Raw genomic sequence first — 21893 nt, 5'->3', positions numbered from 1 at the left:
ATTATGCCACTTAGGGAACGTAAAAACCTGAGCTGTGCACGGTTTGTTCTAGTTTTATCACATTCATAAAGGGTCCATCATAAAGTCACTGTAGAAGAGTCAGTTTAGATATTACATAATGTTACCTGGTCTAAGGCGCTGCAGTTATAAGACTGTACGGCTGGTCCCGGCGGAGGTTCGAGTCCTCCCTCGGGTATTGGTGTGTGTGTTTGTCCTTAGGATAATTTAGGTTAAGTAGTGTGTAAGCTTAGGGACTGATGACCTTAGCAGCTAAGTCCCATAAGATTTTACACACATTTGAAGATTTTTTTGAAACCTGTTTGTATTTATTTTGTCATTTGTTTAACGGGCTAATTTTTAATATTACAATTAATTAATAGTGCTTCGTCAAATTATTTTCTGTCCGTTTGGTTTTTAAATTGGGAACTACGGCTCCCGAAACACAAAGTATGTTACTTATACTGTAATCGATCGTTAGTTTGTCTTGAAAGATTTTATCCAAAAATTTTTTTCTGTGTTGAATATAGATCTTTATAAATTATTTTCACTTTCAGCCGTCTACAAATAATAATAATCGCAACAACGAGCTTCTTCAATTTTTGTATCTCATGGATTAGTTTCTTTCATTTCCTGGATTTTTTAGCCGTTATAGGTGACAAATAACAGTGGCGGTAGAAGATGTCCTTCACAGAATTCGTAGTTAATATAGTTACTGAACCAATTCAGTTTTGATGAGTGAGGGTTGGAATTAGCACATTACTTCATTAAGTAAATCGCCTGGAACATGGTAATTTTCTAATACTGGCCACCGTAAATGGCTTTTGATTCAGTCATAAACTTTTTCAAGATGGGAGTATCAAATACAAGGGAAAGTTAACATGTTTTCTTTTCTCTATTGACTATCCGTCTATAAATATGGCATCTATATGTTGATATTAGTTCGTAAAGCTACGTTGCTCTTCTCCAAGCATCCGCTCTACAATGTTCCGAAATTTCCTACACATGACTATTGTATATATTTTGCTTACTGTTGTTAACAATAAAGTTCCCCTATAATTTTAGAAAATACTTCAAAATGAGTGAGTTGTACCAAGTGATGTATCATTGCGAAGTGCGGTTCTCGAAATTTCTTATCAGCACAAAATCAGCGTCTCTGGTAACTTCCTGAATGCAGTTTGATTTTATTTCGTTTTCTTGCTTTCCAGGTTTCGAGTAATTAACACGCAACATGAAACTTCCTGGCAGATTAAAACTGTGTGCCGGACCGAGATTCGAACTCGGGACCTTTGCCTTTCGCGGGCAAGTGCTCCACCATGTGAGATACCCAAGCACGACGCACGCTCCCTCCTCACAGCTTTACTTCTGCCAGTACCTCGTCTCCTGCGAACCTTGGAGAGCCTAGAGCACTTGCCCGCGAAACGCAAAGGTCCGTAGTTCGAGTCTCGGTCCGGCACACAGTTTTGATCTGCGAGGAAGTTTCATATCAGCGTACACTCCGCTGCAGAGTGAAAAAATCTCATTCTGGAAACATCCCCGAGGCTGTGGCTAAACCATGTCTCCGCAATATCCTTTCCTTCAGGAGTGCTAGTTCTGCAAGGTTCGCAGGAGAGCTTCTGTAAAGTTTGGAAGGTAGGAGACGAGACACTGGCCAGAAGGAAAGCTGTGAGGAAGAGGGGAGGGGGCTTGAGTCGTGCTTGGGTAGCTCAGATGGTAAAGCACTTGCCCGCGAAAGGCAAAGGTCCCGAGTTCAAGTCTCGGTCCGGCATACAGTTTTAATCTGCCAGGAAGTTTCATATCAGTGCACACTCCGCTGCTGAGTGAAAATCTCATTCCGAGTACGCAACATTCTTGTAAAAGGAAGACAATAATTTCGCTATGTCATCTCGCTCAACATAGAGGTAAGGTATTAGACGTAATGCGGGACCCGAAGGGATCAAAATGAAAGCTTAAACAGAATTAAGTTTGAATATTTGTGATCGATGGCTTCGTCTGTTATACTAGTACATCCACTGTAAGACAGATTACTGAGCTACTTTACTCACATAACGCGATGTGTACTTTGCAGCGTAACACCAGCAGCAGGCGTGCAGGCAGCAGGTGGGATAGGGGTACTCACGTAGTTGTCGCGCAGGTCGTCGTGCGTCCTCTCCACGCCGTCGTCCAGCACGACAACGCGGACACCCCTACCGGTGACGCCCGCCGCATAGACAGGCAGCACGTGCAGGTCCAGCTTGGGCAGGTCTGGCCGCGTGCGGGTGTCCCTCTGGGGAAGAATAATGATCGTCACTGCTGATGTAAAGCGACTAAATACACTGCCTCTTCAGAAGTGTCTAGACACCTGTTATTGGACAACAGTGTGGGGTGTATCCACCCTTTGCGTTTGTGCCGGGTCTAACTCAGCTGAGAACACTTTCAGCGTGGAAAGTGTGTGGAGATACGCCAGCTCAGTCTTTCTCAAGATACGAAATCAGAGACGGTACTGATACAGGACGCGATGTCCACGTTGTAACTGATCGTAAAGGTTTAGACCAGGACTCTGGGCAGGCTAGTCCCATTTAGGAATATTAATCTCCACAAATTATTGCCTCAAAGTTACCGCTTTATGACGGGGCATTGTCATGCTGAATCAAACAGTCACCGACTCTGCACTGTTCTGTTGCTGTATGCAGTACACAATGTTGTAAACAGTTAGCGTGTCCTTTCGAATTTAGCGTTTTCTGCAGCCAAAAAAGGGAACCACACCATAACGATGGAAGACATCCCTTTACTGTGACACTACCTCCTCCGCACTTAACTCTTGGTGCCTGAAGTGATGACAGATAACATTCTCTAGGAATTTTCCAAACTAAAACTTCTTCATCGAACTGTGACAGGGTACTTATATCACTTGTTTCCAGTCATCCATTGTCCTTTGGATTGCTACACAAATGTGTAACTTACGTGGAGCGGCTTTGTCATTATACAACATTCTTTTTTTAACTCCCTATGCACAAACATTTTGCTAGCTGTACGTCTGGTAGCACTTCGGTACTCGCATATGATTCCTTACGCTGATTCCATGCGCTTTTTTACCACCACTCTCTCGGGCATGGGTGTGTGTGTGTCGTTCTTAGAATAAGTTAGTTTAGGTTAGATTAAGTAGTGTGTAAGCTTAAGGACCGATGACCTCAGCAGTTTCGTCCCATAAGACCTTACCACAAATTTCCAAAAAAATATCCACACTACGCAATGATGGACAGTCCCTGACCATTATCGCATGATGTCTGCCAGGTCTTTGTTTATCTGTCCCGATTTCCGCTTCACAATCACATTACCAGCAGTCGCATTTTGCACCTTTAGAAGATTTGAAATGTCTCTGATAGATTTGTTAATCAGTCACTGCGGTCTTCTGACAGATACAATCTGTTTACCACTTCGCCACTGACAACACAACAACGCTCGCCCCCGTTTATACTGGCTAGTACGCCTCCCGTGACATTTAGAGGTAAGTTCTGCATTGCACAGAGATGTCCAGATACTTGTAATCCGGTAGTTTGTATGTCGGACCGAGGAACGAGGTAGCAGAGTTGGAGGTTCCGGACACCACTTCATAAACGGTATGTAACTAATCTCTCATCTATATGGTGGAGTCGACATGTAAGCAACGTACTGTTATTGTGACAACTTATCGCTAATTACAGCTTAGTAGCATTAAACACACTTTATAGCTGCGTCCACGCAACGAAGCAAATCATTGGGTTGTCAATGTTCAAAAGATCTCACAAAAACTATTAAAACACACGTAACAGCATTCGTAAATTACTGTGTGTTTCAAAATGAATACCGGGGTTCAAAGGCTTTGTAGCATTTATTACGTTCAACTTAGAATTATAAATAATGCATCAAATGAAAGAGCAGCTTTGTATATATACCTGTGAGCATGCAGTTAGACGCCGGCCGGAGTGGCCGTGCGTTTCTAGGCGCTACAGTCAGGAAACGCGTGACCGCTACGGTCGCAGGTTCGAATCCTGCCTCGGGCATGGATGTATGTAATGTCCTTAGGTTAGTTAGGTTTAAGTAGTTCTAAGTTCTAGGGCACTGATGACCACAGCAGTTAAGTCCGATAGTGCTCAGAGCCATTTGCAGTTAGACTGTTTCCTGTGTCTGAAGTTAGAAAGCGCTAGTAGCAAAGGTGGCGACCAGTGAGCAAAAAGCGCCTTGTCTTTCACATTTTTCAGTGACTGAATCTGTTGTTACAATGTAATGTGCGTCTGCATTAAGTTTTATCGTAATCCTCCAAGAAATAATAACATTCGCATATGGCATTATGGGTTTGCAGCCACCGACTATCTTTGTAAAGGGAAGAGTATGGGACACCTGTGAGTGACTGCAGAACGTGTTGAACAAATGAGAGAGTGTCCCATGCCTAGCCCTAAGAAATCAGTTTGGAATCAAACAGCAACTCCAGTAACGTCTATGTGGACACTTTTAAGGAGAGGCTTACAACTAAGTCCTTTCCGTTCACAGTTGTTACAAGCTCTAAAATCTACAGACCACAGAGTACGTGACGACTTTGCAAACGAAATGTTGCTGCAGGACGATGAAGGTTTTCTCGAAGGTATCCTCTTCATTGATGAATCGACATTTCACCTAAGTGGAAATGTCAACACACGTAATGTGCTCATATGGGGCTTAGCAAAGTCCAACGAGATGATACAGTTGCAGCGAGACTCCCGTAAAGTTAATTATATTTGTGACATATCCCAACGGAAAGTTTTTTATAGTGATGAGCTAGTACCATGGCTCTTTCCTCAAATGGAAGAAGGTTCAAATGGTTCAAATGGCTCAAAGTACTATGGGACGTAACACCTGAGGCCATCAGTCCCATAGACTTACAACTACTTAAACCTAACTAACCTAAGGACTTCACACACATCCACGCCCTAGGCAGGATTCGAACCTGTGACCGTAGCAGTAGCGCGGTTCCGGACTGAAGCGCCTAGAACCGCTCGGCCACAGCAGTCGGCAACTGGAAGAAACTGAAACACATAACTTGCTTTGACAGCAAGATGGTGCGCCACCTCACAGGCATAAATCAGTACGCAGTTGGTTAAACGAGATTGTAACCGACCGCCTGATTAGCAACAAGAGCTTGTTTCACATGACCTTCACCTTCACCCGATCTGATGCCATGCGACTTTTAACTTTGGGGGTTCACAAAGGGTGCCTCCATTACCAACCGATCTACCCGGCTTACGAAACGCAACTGAAGCAGTTATTGGAACAACTCGAGACACACTGATCAGGGTTTCGGAAGAACTCAAATATCGACTCGATGTGTGACGTCTGACGAAGACGCTCACATTGACCACTTGTAAGAAACACTGTTTGAGAGTCCCTTTCCTTTATTGTATTATTTACAATTGTGGTAGAGTGTGATAAATGCCAGAAAGCCTTACAACTCCGATACTGGCTTAAACAACCGGTAGAACAAACCACGTTGGGAAAAAAGTCTTCATCTGTTTTACAGCCGTCCACTTGCGTCCCCACTGCCAGCCAAATTACACTTCGCACTTTGACACCATTCCATTCGCATTTAAAGTAGCCCTCCATTCTTCCTCTCACCGCCCCCCCCAACACCCTCCATTAATTTGATACTGCTCCAACTAACAGTAATTGTGTAGAGGTTTAAGATTAAAGCATCAGTGCGAATTGTGATGGGAATAGCAAAGTGGACACAAGTGTACAATTGTAAAGGCACTGACATTTTGACCAAAGTATTTTGTATTAAGGCTGATTCTGTGCCTGTTATGATAGTTTTAAGATGATCTCATCACAGATGATGAGAGTCTAGAACCTTGAAACGCGTGGCTGCGTTACGTGAACACAGCTGTAAATTGTGTTGGGTGCTGCTGTGCTTGAAGCGGTAGTACAAAAACTACTCGTGTAGCTTTTGCCGAAGTGTCACAAATAGCTACTGAAGGCAATGATTTAACAGATACCATTAAACTCCAGTATAGATCCTTCGAAGAAACGAATCCCCATGTACAAAATCTCATAGCTTCCGACCTACGAGCCATGCAGTAATACAATTTTGAAGCTGACATTGACTGCTATATGTGGATAGTGGCTGCAAAATGATGTGTTGCAAGTAGAGTTGGTAGTAAAGAAGTAATAAAAACGTCGTGCCCGAGGATGTAATGTTATCGCCTGAACAGCGAAATGGTTCTAAGGGATACCATTCTTTCCATTCTCCATTTTGTGGAGGGTCTGTAATCGAGAAAAAGTTCAGTAAAGGTAAGCTACGTGTAAAAATTTGTTGAAAGTCGCTAAGTGCTCTTTTTCTCAAATATAGGATGATTGTAGCATACGTACTTTGTGCTCCGTTATACTGCCTCAAGACACATACACACTTTTAACTATATTTGCCTTATTGTGTTAAACTTTTATCATAACATAATATAATAGCTCTTAATAACTAAATTATGACTGCATTTCCCATTTTTAAATTCGACCAGTATCCGAAATTTTCAAAATCAAGTTTTTGTTGTCCCTGGAGGCCGTTGGTTAAGCAACTTCCAACTGGGACTGTGGCTTACCATTCAATAAGTAATGTAACACATATTTTTCAGGGTCAGTTACGGTTGAAAATTTTCGGAATTTGTTGTGGGACGTTGCGAAATATTCCATCTGCAGCCCCTACAGTGCCATGAAATTCCGATAGTTCGCAGCGTTAAAAGTAACCTTCAAAATGGAGTCTCTAACGGAGGTGCTTTCCAAACAGAGAGCTGTCGTTGAGTTTCTTTTGGCGGAAAACCAGAGCATCCCTCATATTAATAACCGCTTGCACAATGGTTCCAATGGTTCAAATGGCTCTAACAAGGGAACCTACCAATCGCACCCCCCTCAGATTTAGTTATAAGTGGGCACAGTGGATAGGCGTTGAAAAACTGAATACAGATCAATCGAGAAAACAGGAAGAAAGTTTGTGGAACTATGGAAAAATAAGCAAAATATACAAACTGAGTAGTCCATGGGCAACATAGGCCACATCAAGGGTTCTGCGAGCTCAAGCGTGCCGTGGTCCCGTGGTTAGCGTGAGCAGCTGTAGAAGGAGAGGTTCTTGGTTCAAGTCTTCCCTCGAGTCAGAATTTTAAATTTTTATTTTCAGACAATTATCAGAGTTCAGGCACTCACACATAATGAACTTCGCTCTCCAAAATTCCAGGACATGTTCACATTTGCTTGGACATATGCAGGATTTGACGATCTACACATGGAAAAATTTGAAAACGTTAAAAACATATGTTTTGACAGAGCACAGAGAAAACTGTGCGACTGTGAAACTGTTGCATTCATTTGTTGCAGTTTATGTGACACACTCTTATGTTTTCATCACTTTTTTTGGGAGTGATTATGACATCCACAAGAAAACCCAAATCGGGCAAGGCAGAAGAATCTTTTTACCCATTCGCCAAGTGTGCAAGTTAGGTGGATCGACAACATATTCCTGTCATGTGACGCAATTGCCGTCACCAGTGTCGTATAAAATATATATCAGACATGTTTTCCTGGATCAAATGTTTTCGGTTCCCATTGGAGAGGCACGTCCTTTCGTCTACTAATCGCACGGTTTTCCGGTGCGGTCGCAGAACACAGACACCAAACTTATTACAGTGAACAGAGACGTCAGTGAACGAACTGACAGATCATAACTTTGCAAAAATAAAGTAAGTGAACTTCTCGCTCGAGGGAAGACTTGAACCAAGGACCTCTCGCTCCGCAGCTGCTCATGCTAACCACGTCTGGCGTGCCACAGGGGAGTGTTATGGGACCATTACTTTCACAATATATATAAATGACCTTGTAGATAGTGTCGGAAGATCCATGCGGCTTTTCGCGGATGATGCTGTAGTATACAGAGAAGTTGCAGCATTAGAAAATTGTAGCGAAATGCAGGAAGATCTGCAGCGGATAGGCACTTGGTGCAGGGAGTGGCAACTGACCCTTAACATAGACAAATTTAATGTATTGAGAATACATAGAAAGAAGGATCCTTTATTGTATGATTATATGATAGCGGAACAAACACTGGTAGCAGTTACTTCTGTAAAATATCTGGGAGTATGCGTGCGGAATGATTTGAAGTGGAATGATCATATAATAAAATTAATTGTTGGTAAGGTGGGTACCAGGTTGAGATTCATTGGGAGAGTCCTTAGAAAATGTAGTCCATCAACAAAGGAGGTGGCTTACAAAACACTCGTTCGACCTATACTTGAGTATTGCTCATCAGTGTGGGATCCGTACCAGACCGGGTTGACGGAGGAGATAGAGAAGATCCAAACAAGAGCGGCGCGTTTCGTCACAGGGTTATATGGTAACCGTGATAGCGTTACGGAGATGTTTAGCAAACTCAAGTGGCAGACTCTGCAAGAGAGGCGCTCTGCATCGCGGTGTAGCTTGCTCGCCAGGTTTCGAGAGGGTGCGTTTTTGGATGAGGTATCGAATATATTGCTTCCCCTACATATACCCCCCGAGGAGATCACGAATGTAAAATTAGGGAGATTCGAGCGCGCACGGAAGCTTTCAGACAGTTGTTCTTCCCGCGAACCATACGCGACTGGAAGAGAAAAGGGAGGTAATAGCAGTGGCACATAAAGTGCCCTCCGCCACAGACCGTTGGGTGGCTTGCGGAGTATAGATGTAGACTAGAAAATGGTAGGGAAATTCGTAAAGAGAAAGAAAGTTCCGTTGGTAGGTAGTTCCCATGTTAGAGATGTTGGCCAAATACTGCAGGAAAATCTAGGTCCAGACTACCAGGCGACAAACTTTTTTAAGCCCAGTGCAGATCTGGGTCAGGTAACAGAGGATGTAGGTTCTTTATGCAAGGATTTCACAAAGGAGGATGCCGTGGTTATAGTGGGTGGTCCGGGAAACAGCATTGACAGAGACTATGAATATTCCATCGAGAGTGACCTGGTGAAGATAGCATCAGCAACGAAGCATACAAGTGTGCGATTTGTGTCTGTGTTGAGACGCCATCATCGGCCTCATTTGAACTCTTCCGTAGGGAGGGTGAACTCGGAGATGGAGTGGCTGCTTAGGACGGATATAGGGTCCCAAATTGGCTTGATTCCTGTGGATGCTATCGATAGGTGGGACTACACTAGGCATGGCCTTCACCTCAGTAGGAAAGGGAAGGGAAAACTGTCTGGGTTGATTGCAGAAAACTTAGGGGGGACACTGTCACAAGTGGTAAAATACCAGTGGTCACAGGTGTCAGAGGGATGCCTTTTTTAGGATAGGGAAGGGGGAAACGAGTTTTAAGAGAAATTGGCAGACACACTCAGTTTGAGAAAACAGATAAACAGCAGTCAGATTTTAGCATACAGCTTCCATTTAAACAGTGTTTAACAGAAAGTAATCATAAACTATCAGTTTATCTTCGCCAAAGCAGTTATAATCCTATTAGTATGCAGTATCAATTATCTTTATTACATCAGAACATTCCGGGACTCAGAAATAAAGTTGATGAACTATTCATTTGTATCGATGAAACGAATTCATCTAACCAAATTGACAGAATTTGCCTCTCTGAACATCAAGTGACCATTGGTATAGATATGTTAGACATTTCAGGATTTAAGCTAGTTTCCTACTTCTGCAGAGTAGATATGGATGGAGGAGGAGTTGCCACATTTATTAAAAACTGACATAAATTCAAGAACATTGACATTAATAAATTCTGTTTAGAGCAGCATCTAGAAGCATGTGCAACAAAAGTAGAGTTCCATAACAGATCCTATATCATAGTAACTATTTTCCGAGCACCTGCATGAAAGTATAATCTATTCATAAATCATCTAGAAGATCTTTTGGGTTATTTAACAGGAAGAAACAAAGAAATTTTGATTACTGGTGACTTTAATACAGATTTTATAATGCAATCTTCCAGTAAACATTTACTGCAGTTAGTAATGTTGTCTTTCAATCCAACTTACACTGTAAACTTTCCAACTAGGATCACTAAATCCTCAAGGACAGCCCTTGATAACATTTTTATAGACAAATCAAAGGAACAAAATCATATCATAAAACCTGTTATAAATGGACTATCAGATCATGACATGCAGCTTCTTCTTTTAGATGTAAATTCTAAGCAGATTATCAGGACTGCCAAATCTGAGTACAGGAGAGTAGTCAATCAATCAAAAATTTAGTGTTTTAGAAAACTGCTCAAAGATATGAACTGGAAAGATGTTTATAGTGCTCATGATATGAATGAAATATATAACACATTCATTAACAGCGTCAGTGGCATGTTTGAAAACTGTTTTCCTCTAAAAGGTACTCAAATAAAACAGATGTCTATAATAAAACCATGGATTACACAAGGAATAAAGATTTCCTGTAAAACAAAAAGGAAAATGTATCTGTCGACCAAGAATAGCTCCAATGCTGAAGATTTAGCTAAATACATGGAATACTATAAAATATTAAAAAAAATAATTCAGACATCTAAACAAATGCACTACGAGGAGAAGATAGCAATGTCAGGGAACAAAATAAAAACAATATGGGATATAGTGAAGGAGGAGACTGGTAGAACCAGAAAGGAACAGGAGCAAATAGCACAAAGGGTAGATGAAACATTAGTAACTGATGGGCATAGTGTGGCAAATCTATTTTACAATTACTTTATATCTGTTACTGATAGAATGGGATTGTCAGGATCAGTAAATAATGCACTTGAATATCTGAAACTAGCCTTTACAAATAGCTTCAAGTACATGAATATGTCACTCACTTCACCAAAAGAAATAACTCCCATAATAAAATCTTTAACAACAAAGCATTCTAGTGGTTATGATGAAATATCAACAAAGTTAATTAAGGCATGTTCTTGTGAGTTTAGTATAATTCAAAGTTACTTGTGTAACCAGTCAATTATAACTGGGACATTTCCTGACTGGCTAAAATATGCAGATGTTAAGCCTCTATTCAAGAAAGGGGATAAAGAGATACCATTAAACTACAGACCGATTTCACTTTTGCCAGAATTCTCAAAAATTTTAAAAAAGTAATGTACAGGCAGCTTCTCAACCATCTGACCACGAATAACATATTGTCAAGAACACAGTTTGGATTTCTGAAGGGTTCTGGTATCGAGAAGGGTATTTACACCTACAGTGAAAATATACTTAATTCATTAAATAACAAGTTACAACCAGCAGGAAATTTTCTGTGATTTGTCAAAGGCATTCGAGTGTGTGAACCACAACATACTTTTAAATAAATTAGAACTCTATGGTGTCATGGGCAGTGCTGCAAAATGGTTCAAGTCATACTTTGCTACCAGGAAACAAAGGGTGTCAGTGCAAGGGACTAGTGAATTAAGTCATGAGTCATCATCAGAATGGGAAGAAATTACATGTGGTGTCCCACAAGGATACATCTTAGGGCCATTGCTTTTTCTTGTGTACATTAATGACCTCTGATCAGTTACACTGCCAGAAGCAGAGTTCCTTTTGTTTGCAGATGACACAAGTATTGCAATAAATAGTATGTCGAGTGTAGTTCTAAAAAGATCTGCAAATGATATTTTCATGGATATTAATAAATGGTTTAAAGCCAACTCACTGTCATTAAACTTCGAAAAGACTCACTATATGCAATTCAGAACCTGTAAGAGGTTTCCACCCAGCATATGCATGAAGAAGAGCAGATAGAAGAGGTTGACAGTCTTAAATTCCTGGGATTAAAACTTGATAATAAATTCAGTTGGGAGGAGCACACCACAGAAGTGCAGAAACGCCTTAACAAACCTGTATTTGCAATTCGAGTGTTAGCAGACATAGGCGACATAAAAATGAAAAAGCTTGCATACTTTGCCTACTTTCATTCCATAATGTCATATGGTATAATATTTTGAGGTAACTCTTCAAGTCCAACAAAAGTTTTCCGAGTCTGGAAGCGTGTAATACGTATTATTTGTGGAGCAAATTCACGGACGTCCTGTAGAAACCTCTTCAAAGAACTGGGTATACTAACTACTGCCTCTCAATATATTTACTCCTTAATGAAATTTGTTGTAAATAATGTATCTCGTTTTCCAACAAACAGCTCAGTTGATACATACAATCCCAGGAACAAAAATGATCTGCACAAGGACTTAAAAGCACGTACTTTTGTTCAAAAAGGGGTCCACTACTCAGGAACACTCATCTTCAATAATTTGCCAGCAAACATAAAAAATTTAGTTACAAATAAAAATCAGTTTAAAAGGAGCCTGAAAGACTTACTAGTGGCCGACACCTTCTACTCCACTGACGAATTTTTTAATAGAAACAAATGATGTATTGTATATATTCATATTATTAGTATTGTTAGTTCAGCTTAAAAAAATTGACATGTCCCACATCCATGAGGATCTCCTCAGCACGGGTCTATGGAACGAAAAACTAATCTAATCTAATCAAACACTTCGCTGTACCCTGTACACCTGGACGTCTCTGTTGGTAGTGCTGACACACTCGACCACCAGTTGGGGCACTCAGAGGTGTGTGCCCACTGGGTTCCTTGTCATAAAGAGGAAAGAAGGACCGTTCAAATGGTTTAAATGTCTCTGAGCACTATGGGACTTAAAATCTGTGGTCATCAGTCCCCTAGAACTTAGAACTACTTAAACCGAACTAACCTAAGGACATCACACACATCCATGCCCGAGGCAGGGTTCGAACCTGCGACCGAACAGTCGCGCGGTTCCAGACTGAGCGCCTAGAACCGCTAGACCAGCGCGGCCGGCAAGAAGGACCGTCTGTGCGGAATTGCTTTAGCTGTGCGTGGCTGATCGTGACAAATTTTTGACGAGAATTGTCACAGGCAATGAAACATGGGTTCATCACTTCGAATCGGAAACAAAACGGCGATCCATGGGTTGGCATTACACCACTTCTCCTCCGAAGAAAAAGCTCACAGCCGCACCCTTAGCCGGTAAAGTCATGGCGACGGTCCTCTGTGACTCTGTCAAGTCTGAAGTGTACTGTGTAACCCTCCGGAAATTTAAGAAATGAAACCAGTGTGTTTGTCGCTACAAAAATCCAGTTGATCGTCTCCTTCGGCTTGACAACGCAAGGTCTCACACACGTCTGCGCAGCCGGGAGGAGCTCACAGAACTTCAATGAACTGTTCCGTCTCTTCCAGCCTACAGCCCGGATTCCACACGTTCCGACTTTCATCTGTTAGGCCCAATGCACTCTGTGGGAAGCAGTGCGTGGATGATAGGGAGCTTATCGATGCAATTAGACGTTGGCCCCGACAGCGACCAGTAGAGTGATACCCAGCTGGCAGGCATGCCGTCCCATTGAGGTGGTGAAGACCGCAGCAGTGAATTGAGATTATGTTGAAAAATAGGCTTTTGTAGCAGTTTTACTTAAAATACCTCTTGATTGCAATTTTTTTTTTATTATTCATATGACCGGTTTCGGTTCATTCAGAACCATCTTCAGATCTGATATTTCAGTTACAGGAGTAACCCGTCCAAATCCAGCAACTTTCACATGCTACGTCACATCAGCAGTGGAGAACAATATGATGTATAGGAATACTGAATAAAACCAACCTGCTTTGCCGGCCGCGGTGGTCTCGCGGTTAAGGCGCTCAGTCCGGAGCCGCGTGACTGCTACGGTCGCAGGTTCGAATCCTGCCTCGGGCATGGATGTGTGTGATTACCTTAGGTTAGTTAGGTTTAAGTAGTTCTAAGTTCTAGGGGACTGATGACCACAGATGTTAAGTCCCATAGTGCTCAGAGCCATTTGAACCATTTTTGAACCAACCTGCTTCCAGGAAAAAGCCGTGTTGCACTACTTATTGAACGCCCCCTCGTGATTATTTTTTGCATCGATGGACGAAGCTGGAGATAACAGGTGTAGCGATTCTGCCAGAAGCGGCTGTAACTAACGACGCATGCCAACGGGCCACCTGTAGAATTTAAAACTGGCGATATACTAGTAAATGGTCGCAGGGCAGGCGAAAGTAGGTTCTCTTCCAGCAACCACCTCAGGCAGATCATCGCCAGCTACGCTAAGCAACCGCCTTCCCGCTGTCACTGCCACTGCAGTTGTGAGTACCACATCGCGCCGCTCAACTGGACTCTGCCGAATCCGTCCTGTTGCCCTGTAGTACGGGACGTTTGCTCTTTCAGCAGTGCTCTACTACAGGTGACAGAATCTGAAACGTTACCTCTGGATAACTATCCTACCTTAGACTTCGACATAAGAAATAATAAGAATTTGCTTACTTTACTCTCCAGTGTCTCTGATCATGTCCTGATCTAGACACTGGACTTCTATAAATTCAAGTGTTATTCCCTTGCAATGGGTTCAAATGGCTCTGAGCACGATGGGACTTAACTTCTGAAGTCATCAGTCCTCTATAACTTCGAACTTCTTAAACCTAAGGACATCACACACATCCATGCCCGCGGCAGGATTCGAACCTGCGACCGGAGCGGTCGTGCGGTTTCAGATTGTAGCTCCTGGAACCACTCGGCCACCCCGGCCGGCTCTTGCACTTGTTTTATTTGCGGTGCAATTAATACAACTAAAATCGCGAGATCCTTGTAACCGGGAAAAATTTAATACACTGGGCAATCACATTAATGAAACCTCCTGTCAAAGGCGGAATAACCAACTTTTGCAGCGCGGGCTGCTGAGAGGCGCCGGCAAGGGTGAACGAGCGGTTCTAGGCGCTACAGTCTGGAACTTCGCGACCGCTACGGTCGCAGGTCTGAATCTTGCCTCGGGCATCGATGTGTGTGATGTGGTTAGGTTTAAGTAGTTTGAAGTTCTAGGGGACTGATGACCTCAGAAGTTAAATCCCATAGCGCTCAGAGCCATTTGAACAATTTTTTTTTTTTTTTCTGAGAGGCTAGCAGGAAGGGAGTTAATGAATTTCAGGAAGGTATCGACAACGATGTGGAGCTATTCAGACTCCAGTGCCGTGACCATATCTGCAGCCGCAGTTGACACGTGTCATCTGTGGTTCATTGTGTACCACAGTTGCCTCGGCACCCGTTTTGGGTAGCGCAATTGTGCCATTCGCTCTGTACTTCAAGCACTACGACGCGCCAACATTTTACAAACTTAGCCATTTCTGAAATGCTTCCATCCTTGGCCAATGATCATGACCTTTTGGACGTCAGATAAATCGCCCCTTTTATGTATTACGACAACGACTGCACTGTTTGCAGCGTATTTCGACGCTCTTCATATACCCTCGATTGCTAGTGCAGCCACCTGCCATCCGTGAGTGGCTATTGCAAGTTGACATCGAACTTAGTCGATGAGTCGTTATGAGTCGTCTGTTTCGGTTTCCCGATATAATTTTGCTCACTGCTTTCGACTTCTCTTAACCCTGAGCCACCACTATCCGAAAATTCCGCACTGCAATCTGTCAATCTGCAGAGCTCAATGAAGGCATCGCGGTCGTTCCCGAGCTCATGAAACGGTCGAATCTGTAGTTGTTTCAAGTTCTCTCCCACACAACGGCCTCCCGGAAACTTGGATTACAGGAGTACGCCACTACTCCCAGCCAATACGCCACTACTCCCATTAATGTGACTGGACCGTTTATACGACGGCTAGTAAATATTGTGACACTAAAAGTATTTTTTTTCATTACAGTAGGTTACGCTACAGAAGAGACAAGAAGACAAGAAGAAGAGACAGTGAAAGGTGGCTACACTGAGCCACAGCGCCAGAGATTGCGCCAGAGAGTATGTTTTAGCCGCCTCCACAGGCAGTAGTCGTTCAGATGCGGTGGTAGACAGTGCTTGTCGAGAAGTCGTAGTGGAGAGTTCTTGTTCAGATGTAGTGGAGAGTGCTTGTCGAGATGTCGTAGTGGACAGTTCTTGTTCAGATGTAGTGGAGTGTGCTTGTCGAGAAGTCGTAGTGGAAAGTGCTTATCGAGATGTGGTAGTAGTGAGTCGGTGTTGAGATGTTGTAGTAGGGAGTGCTTGTTCCATGTTTTATGCAGTTTTGATGGGCTAGACAGCAGATGTTGTTCGAATGGAGATATTGTAATGATCAGAGTGCTTTTCGTCAATATATATGAAGGTAAAAAAATTCCTTTTTCTTTTTATTATTTCAATGTCTTAAATAATGCGTCATTACAGGTTCAGTCAACAAGCATCTGGCTTGTGTTCTTGTAGTAGAGTGTAATTCTGGTTTTCTTTCGCAATTATAGTATTTCTATTTTTTTTAAATTACTTCAATATAAATGGTACTTAAAATTTCTTGTCTTATTGAAGAAGAACCGTGCCAGATGTGTACGTTGAATCACACTTCCACACACAGAACAGTTACACTTGTGCTTTGGTTTCGTACGTTTTATAGTTGCTGGGGACTTAATTAAGTAATTGTGTTAACGGAAATTTTCTTTCATTTCTTGTTGTTATTCTATGCAGTCAGATTGCGTACTAAAACTAGTCAGGGCCAACCGGTTACGAGACTGCGTAACCAGACAGCCAGTAAAAATTATTTGCATAATATTTAAAAAATAATTAAGCCCCCATGCAACAGGCATCGCAGAACAGCCTCTACGGCACTACAAGGAAGTGCACAGGGTAAAGACTGTAGAGACTGGAGTACATTTAGCGAACAATTGAGACTGTAGGGTGCAAGTACTACTCTGGGATGAAGAGGGTGACGTAGGAGAGGAGTTTGCGGCAGGTCGCATCAATTCAATAAAAAAAAGGAGAGGGAGCGTGCACAGTGCCGGACGATTCGGCAAACAACAATTTTTGGGATGTGATGAAGAGAGAAATTTTGAAACTGACGTCGTGTGTAGTGAGTGGGGATCATTTGAATGTGGTCTAGTGGTGACCGATGATCAGAGGAACCAAATACGTTCTAGAATGAAAAACCTGTTTGCATTTGGGCACAACCCCTTTCCTCCTTTGTGGAGGAATTTGAAGTTAAAGGATGGTGATTAACAGTGCAGCATGAAGAAGCCAATGAAGGCAACTACAACAAAAATCCTCCAGCCCAGCTTACTTGTCTGCAGTTTAACATGATGAATCATTCTTCAACAAAACTTGCAGGATCTAAATCTCACACTCAAGATCCCGGGTGTGGAGGACGAAGAGTACATATTTATTAACCAGCATTGTGTTAGACATTAATAGGCAAACGCAAAATAACAACGTGTGATACTGAGCAATGCGCCTTGTTTCTATCTAGATTTTAAACAATGGTGCGTATCAGTTAGGTTTGGCACCTATTTGTTTGAGCAAATAGGGGGCGCTGGTTATTTAAGGTAGGACGAAACTATTATTTTTTTGATTCGTTCTTTTCTTTCAGAAAATATTTTTACGCTTTTAGCAATATTTAACAAACAATTGTCACTGAAAAGCAGAGTTGCTGCATCTTTTCAACCCGCTTTGTTTCTTTCTTCTCACTAACTGATACTGATTACAGAAAATAATATCTCTGTGAATGTTGAAGAGGCGGAGCTTGACAGTCGAAATTAAATTAATTTACACAAATTTGTCAAATCATCCTTTGTCGTATTAAATTAATGTGCAGTGGATCAGCAGGCTCACCATTATTTTCATAAAAGTCGTTTAACGTATTTTGAATGCCATTTTTTGCTGTAAAATATTGCGGCATTAATGGAAACAGGTGTATGTTTATCATGTTAGAAGAATCAGTTTTCAAACAGGAAAATAAATTGTCTGTATTTATACCTTATTGCACGCGGTCTGTCACACACAAAACAAATTAAAACACACAACACAAGGCTTTGCTGAGCTGCAATAGTGCCACAACATTTAGATCCCTGAGGTGAGTAGCACTCGTATCAGAAGGAAACGAAATATTACGATTAGCACCGATATGTAAAACTAAGAAGTACTTTGGAAGTCGTCGGCCAACTTTTCGAAAATAAGTAGTCTACAGAGAGATGTTTATTTATTGCACACAGTCTAGCAGGCTCATATGCAGTGCTTTCTAGTTGCAAACAGTATGAAATTAACGGGTTCTCACCCTTTTCATTAGAATCTTTGACACTGGCAATATGAGGTAACTTTGCATTCAAAAACAAGTACTCGCTTCATGGTAGGCAAAACTACAATCAACGTTTGTGATTTTTTAATGACGTACGTAAAATGAATGACAGGAAAGGCCCAAGCTACATCAAATAAAGTATTTTCACGTTTTTTATTGCTCTCATAGGGTATAGAGAACATACGTCGGAAATAACGTACAATACTTTATTATAAAGTAATAGTGGCAACGCTAGTAGCAATATACATCGCTGGTCGGGAATGTGAAAGAAGCTTTCTTGCCACACACAATGTCTGGCGGTCTAGAGATCGCTTTGAATTCTGAGAGTAACATCTGTTAGTGCGAACCAACTGGCTCTTCCGGCGAGCCTTCTCACCTGCACTTAACACAGATGAAACGAAGCGCCACAGATGGAAGAAACGCCAAAGAAATTGGTATAGTCATGGGTATTCAAATAAGTGATATGTAAACAGGCAGTATACGGCGCTGCAGTCGGCAACGCCTATATAAGACAACAAGTAAGTGTCTGGTGCAGTTGTTAGATCGGTTACTGCTCCTACAATGGCAGTTGTCAAGATTTAAGTGAGTTCGAACATGGTGTCATAGCCGGCGCACGAGCAATGTGACACAGCGTCACCGAGGTAGCGATGAAGTGGGGATTTTCCCGTAAGACCATTTCACGAGTGTTCCGTGTATATCAGGAGGCCTGAATAATATCACATCTCCGATATCATTGCTATGGAAAAAGTTGCTGCAAGAACTGGACCAACGACGACTGAAGAGAAGCGTTCAGCGTGATAGAAGTACAACCCTTCCGCAAATTGCTGCAGATTTCAATGTAGGCCATCCACAAGTGTCAACGAAACATCATCTATATGGGCTTTCGGAGCCGAAGGTCCACTCGTGTACCCTTGAAGACTGCATGACACAAAGCTTTACACCTCGCCAGGCTCCCTCAACACCAACATTGGACTGTTGGTGACTGGAAACATGTCGCCCAGTTGGACGAGTATTGTTTCAAATTGCACCAAGCGGATGGACGTGTACATATATGGAGACAACCTCGTGAATCATGGACCCTGCATGTCATCAGAGCACTGTCCAAGATAGTAGAGTCTATGTAATGGTGTGGGGCGTGTGGAGTTGGAGTGATGTGGAACCCCTGATACGTCTAGAAACGACTCTGACCGGTGACACGTACGTAAGCATCCTGTCTGATCACCTGCATCCATTCATGTCCATTGTGCATTACGACGGACTTAGGCAATTCCAGCAGGATAATGCGACACTCTTCTGAGATTAAACACTTCCACTGACCACGAAACTCCCCAGATATGAACATTATTGTTAACGACAGTATGAATTTCAGCTAATTATGTAAAGGAACATTTGAAAAACGAAAAATTACGTAGAATGATGAACTGCGTAGTCTATTTGTGTACTCAAAGTGATAATTCAGAAGCGACATTTTACGCAAAGACTATTCTTCATTTAGCAGTTTCAGTAAGAGCTAATGAAATTAATTCGCTTTATGATACAGTATTAAGACAGTTAAATAACTGTAAATCCTATTGGAACGTGTATGCAGCTAATGTTTTTATAGCGTTTCTCAGCTGAGGAAGATCATAGGCCCTACTTCGACAGGGGGCGGGCCGTACCTCTGAAGATCTCGAGCAGATATTTGCAGATGATTTTCGCCGCCGCATCTGGATGTCCAACGATATCAAGTGAATGGGCGTCTTGACCAAAGGAGTAACACATTAGTTGTTGCAGAACGCCACACTTGAAGAAGGCGTGTAATACTGGCTTGGAGCACAATTATTTAAATCACCTCTGGTTTGCAGTCTCCACACAAGTAAAGACCAGTACCTTGCGGACACCCTGCTCCGCTTTACATACGTTTAACGGTGTTATCAGTACACGACGATATCATAATTTCCCAGTTTAAATAGAGAAACCTTTTGGTAGTGAGTGAATTCGAAATACAATGTAAGCTTTCACGGCCGGTATTGTCTTCACTTAAAACTTCCGGGCTGATAGGCTGTGGTCGAAGTATAAAACACTCTCCTGACGTTTCGTCTCCGACTGCGGGAGACATCCTCGGAGGTAAAGCGCTTTACCTCCGAGGATGTCTCCCGCAGTCGGAGACGAAACGTCAGGAGAGTGTTTTATACTTCGACCACGGCCTATCAGCCTGGAAGTTTTAAGTGAAGATGAATTCGAAATATTTTCATTTTAGTGTAAGCGGTATGATAAGAAGCTCTTTCTCCTATGATGAATTCCTCTTTGCAGTGCACCTAGATTTCTCCTCGTTATGGCAACGTATGCCAAGAAATTAGTTGGGTCAGGTTCGATCTACTGGTTTGGAAATAAAGTTTTTTAGGAATTTTCTTGCATAGCATTTTAAAGTTAGAGTTAACGATACCGTAATAATAGTCACATTTTGTAAATCTTATGTAATATTGTTGTGAAATGGTATACCCACGACAGAAATTGGCGAATTGCTCAGTCATATCTTTCGAAGGACGTGGCGCAATTGTCCATCCGGCGGCTAGCGAGAATATCGATATTCTTTTTTACAACAAGCAGTGTGCAGTTGCTAGGTAACGATCCCTTAGTTCGACAGCGCAGAGTCCTTCCGTGATGCTGGTCGTCGTTCGCTGGATTATTACACCGCCTCAGGTACGTCTACTGCCCAGAAAGCTTTATCATTACGTTGCAGCTATGTTTACTAAATCAGATTTAGTACAATGAACGCGTTATGTGCCCCGTAGTCAACCGAATGTCCGAAACGGTTGTGAGGCATTATTACCACATTACTCACGTTGCATGCAGACGGCAGAGCACATTTATGAGACACTATACGCTCCGCAAAGAAACTTATTGATATTTCTTCCATTTCTCTCTCTCTCTCTCTCTCTCTCTCTCTCTCTCTATCTGTATGTTTTTAAGAGATCAAGGTTCGAAAAGAAAAAAAAACATTTGGGATGACAGCTGAACTACAATATCTAAATTGTGCCAGATTCTGTACAACTGGTTTACGTATGTTATACGTCAAAATATTTCTTGATGTGTGAAACTTCGTTTAATACACGGTAGTTGTTGCCTTTGAGCAGCTAACTGTTATCGCCCACGGCATCCACAAATATGTCGTAGTTGTAACCTTTGAGCAGCTAACGGCATCCACAAATATGAACGCCACTGCATGTAAGGTTTGTTTGCGCGCGCTCGCACGCGTGTGTGTCCAATATGTGAAACAGAATGCAATATAAACCATTTGAATAGCTTATGTGGAAATGTAACATAAGTGCTCAATGGACGTATTAAATAATGAGTGTTCAAAGAAGACAAGTAATAAAGTAAATACAAAGTTTGTGGCATGCATATTCGAAGATACTTCGCTCGTATGATTGAGTAATCAGAAGCCAATTAAATAAAAAATAATGTTCTTGGGAAACTTACTTCCATGCCAAAACTGGTGGCAAGTAGTTTTCCGATGAGCGATATCGGCTGTGTATTTATGACTTGTAAGTAGATTAGGTACTGTACCAACAAATTAAGATTCGATTTATTTTTTCAGATTTCATGCTACAGTCTTCAACTACTTTTTTTTAGATGACAACTTTGTTCCTCCAAGACTGTATATTTAATGAGAATAATGCTTATTTATATGAATCTGTTGGAGAATTCCACGTATAGAGCTAGTTTCAAGTGTGCAAAAACATAAACGTGTGTCACATGACAATCGGATTGTAGAGCGCTCTTGACCTCAAAGAAATGCCTGTCATAGGACATTCAAAAATACGATAGCCATGGCTACAAAAAGTCAACCATACGTTTTTAGTA

General features: G+C 42.0%; 1 protein-coding gene across 2 annotated transcripts in view; it reads right to left on the bottom strand.

Annotated features, from left to right (window-relative positions):
- Positions 1 to 21893, bottom strand: part of LOC126094600 (neuroendocrine convertase 1-like) — a 484920-nt gene that overhangs the window by 170711 nt on the left and 292316 nt on the right. For both annotated transcript variants that reach the window (XM_049909072.1, XM_049909073.1), the window contains exon 5: positions 2117 to 2263. In XM_049909072.1, the coding sequence (XP_049765029.1) occupies positions 2117 to 2263 (147 nt within the window). The remainder of the gene's footprint in view (positions 1 to 2116; positions 2264 to 21893) is intronic.

Source organism: Schistocerca cancellata, chromosome 8 (assembly GCF_023864275.1).
Source record: "Schistocerca cancellata isolate TAMUIC-IGC-003103 chromosome 8, iqSchCanc2.1, whole genome shotgun sequence".
In the NCBI taxonomy this organism is placed as follows: Eukaryota; Metazoa; Arthropoda; class Insecta; order Orthoptera; family Acrididae; genus Schistocerca; species Schistocerca cancellata.
This window is presented reverse-complemented; position numbering and strand designations above follow the sequence as displayed.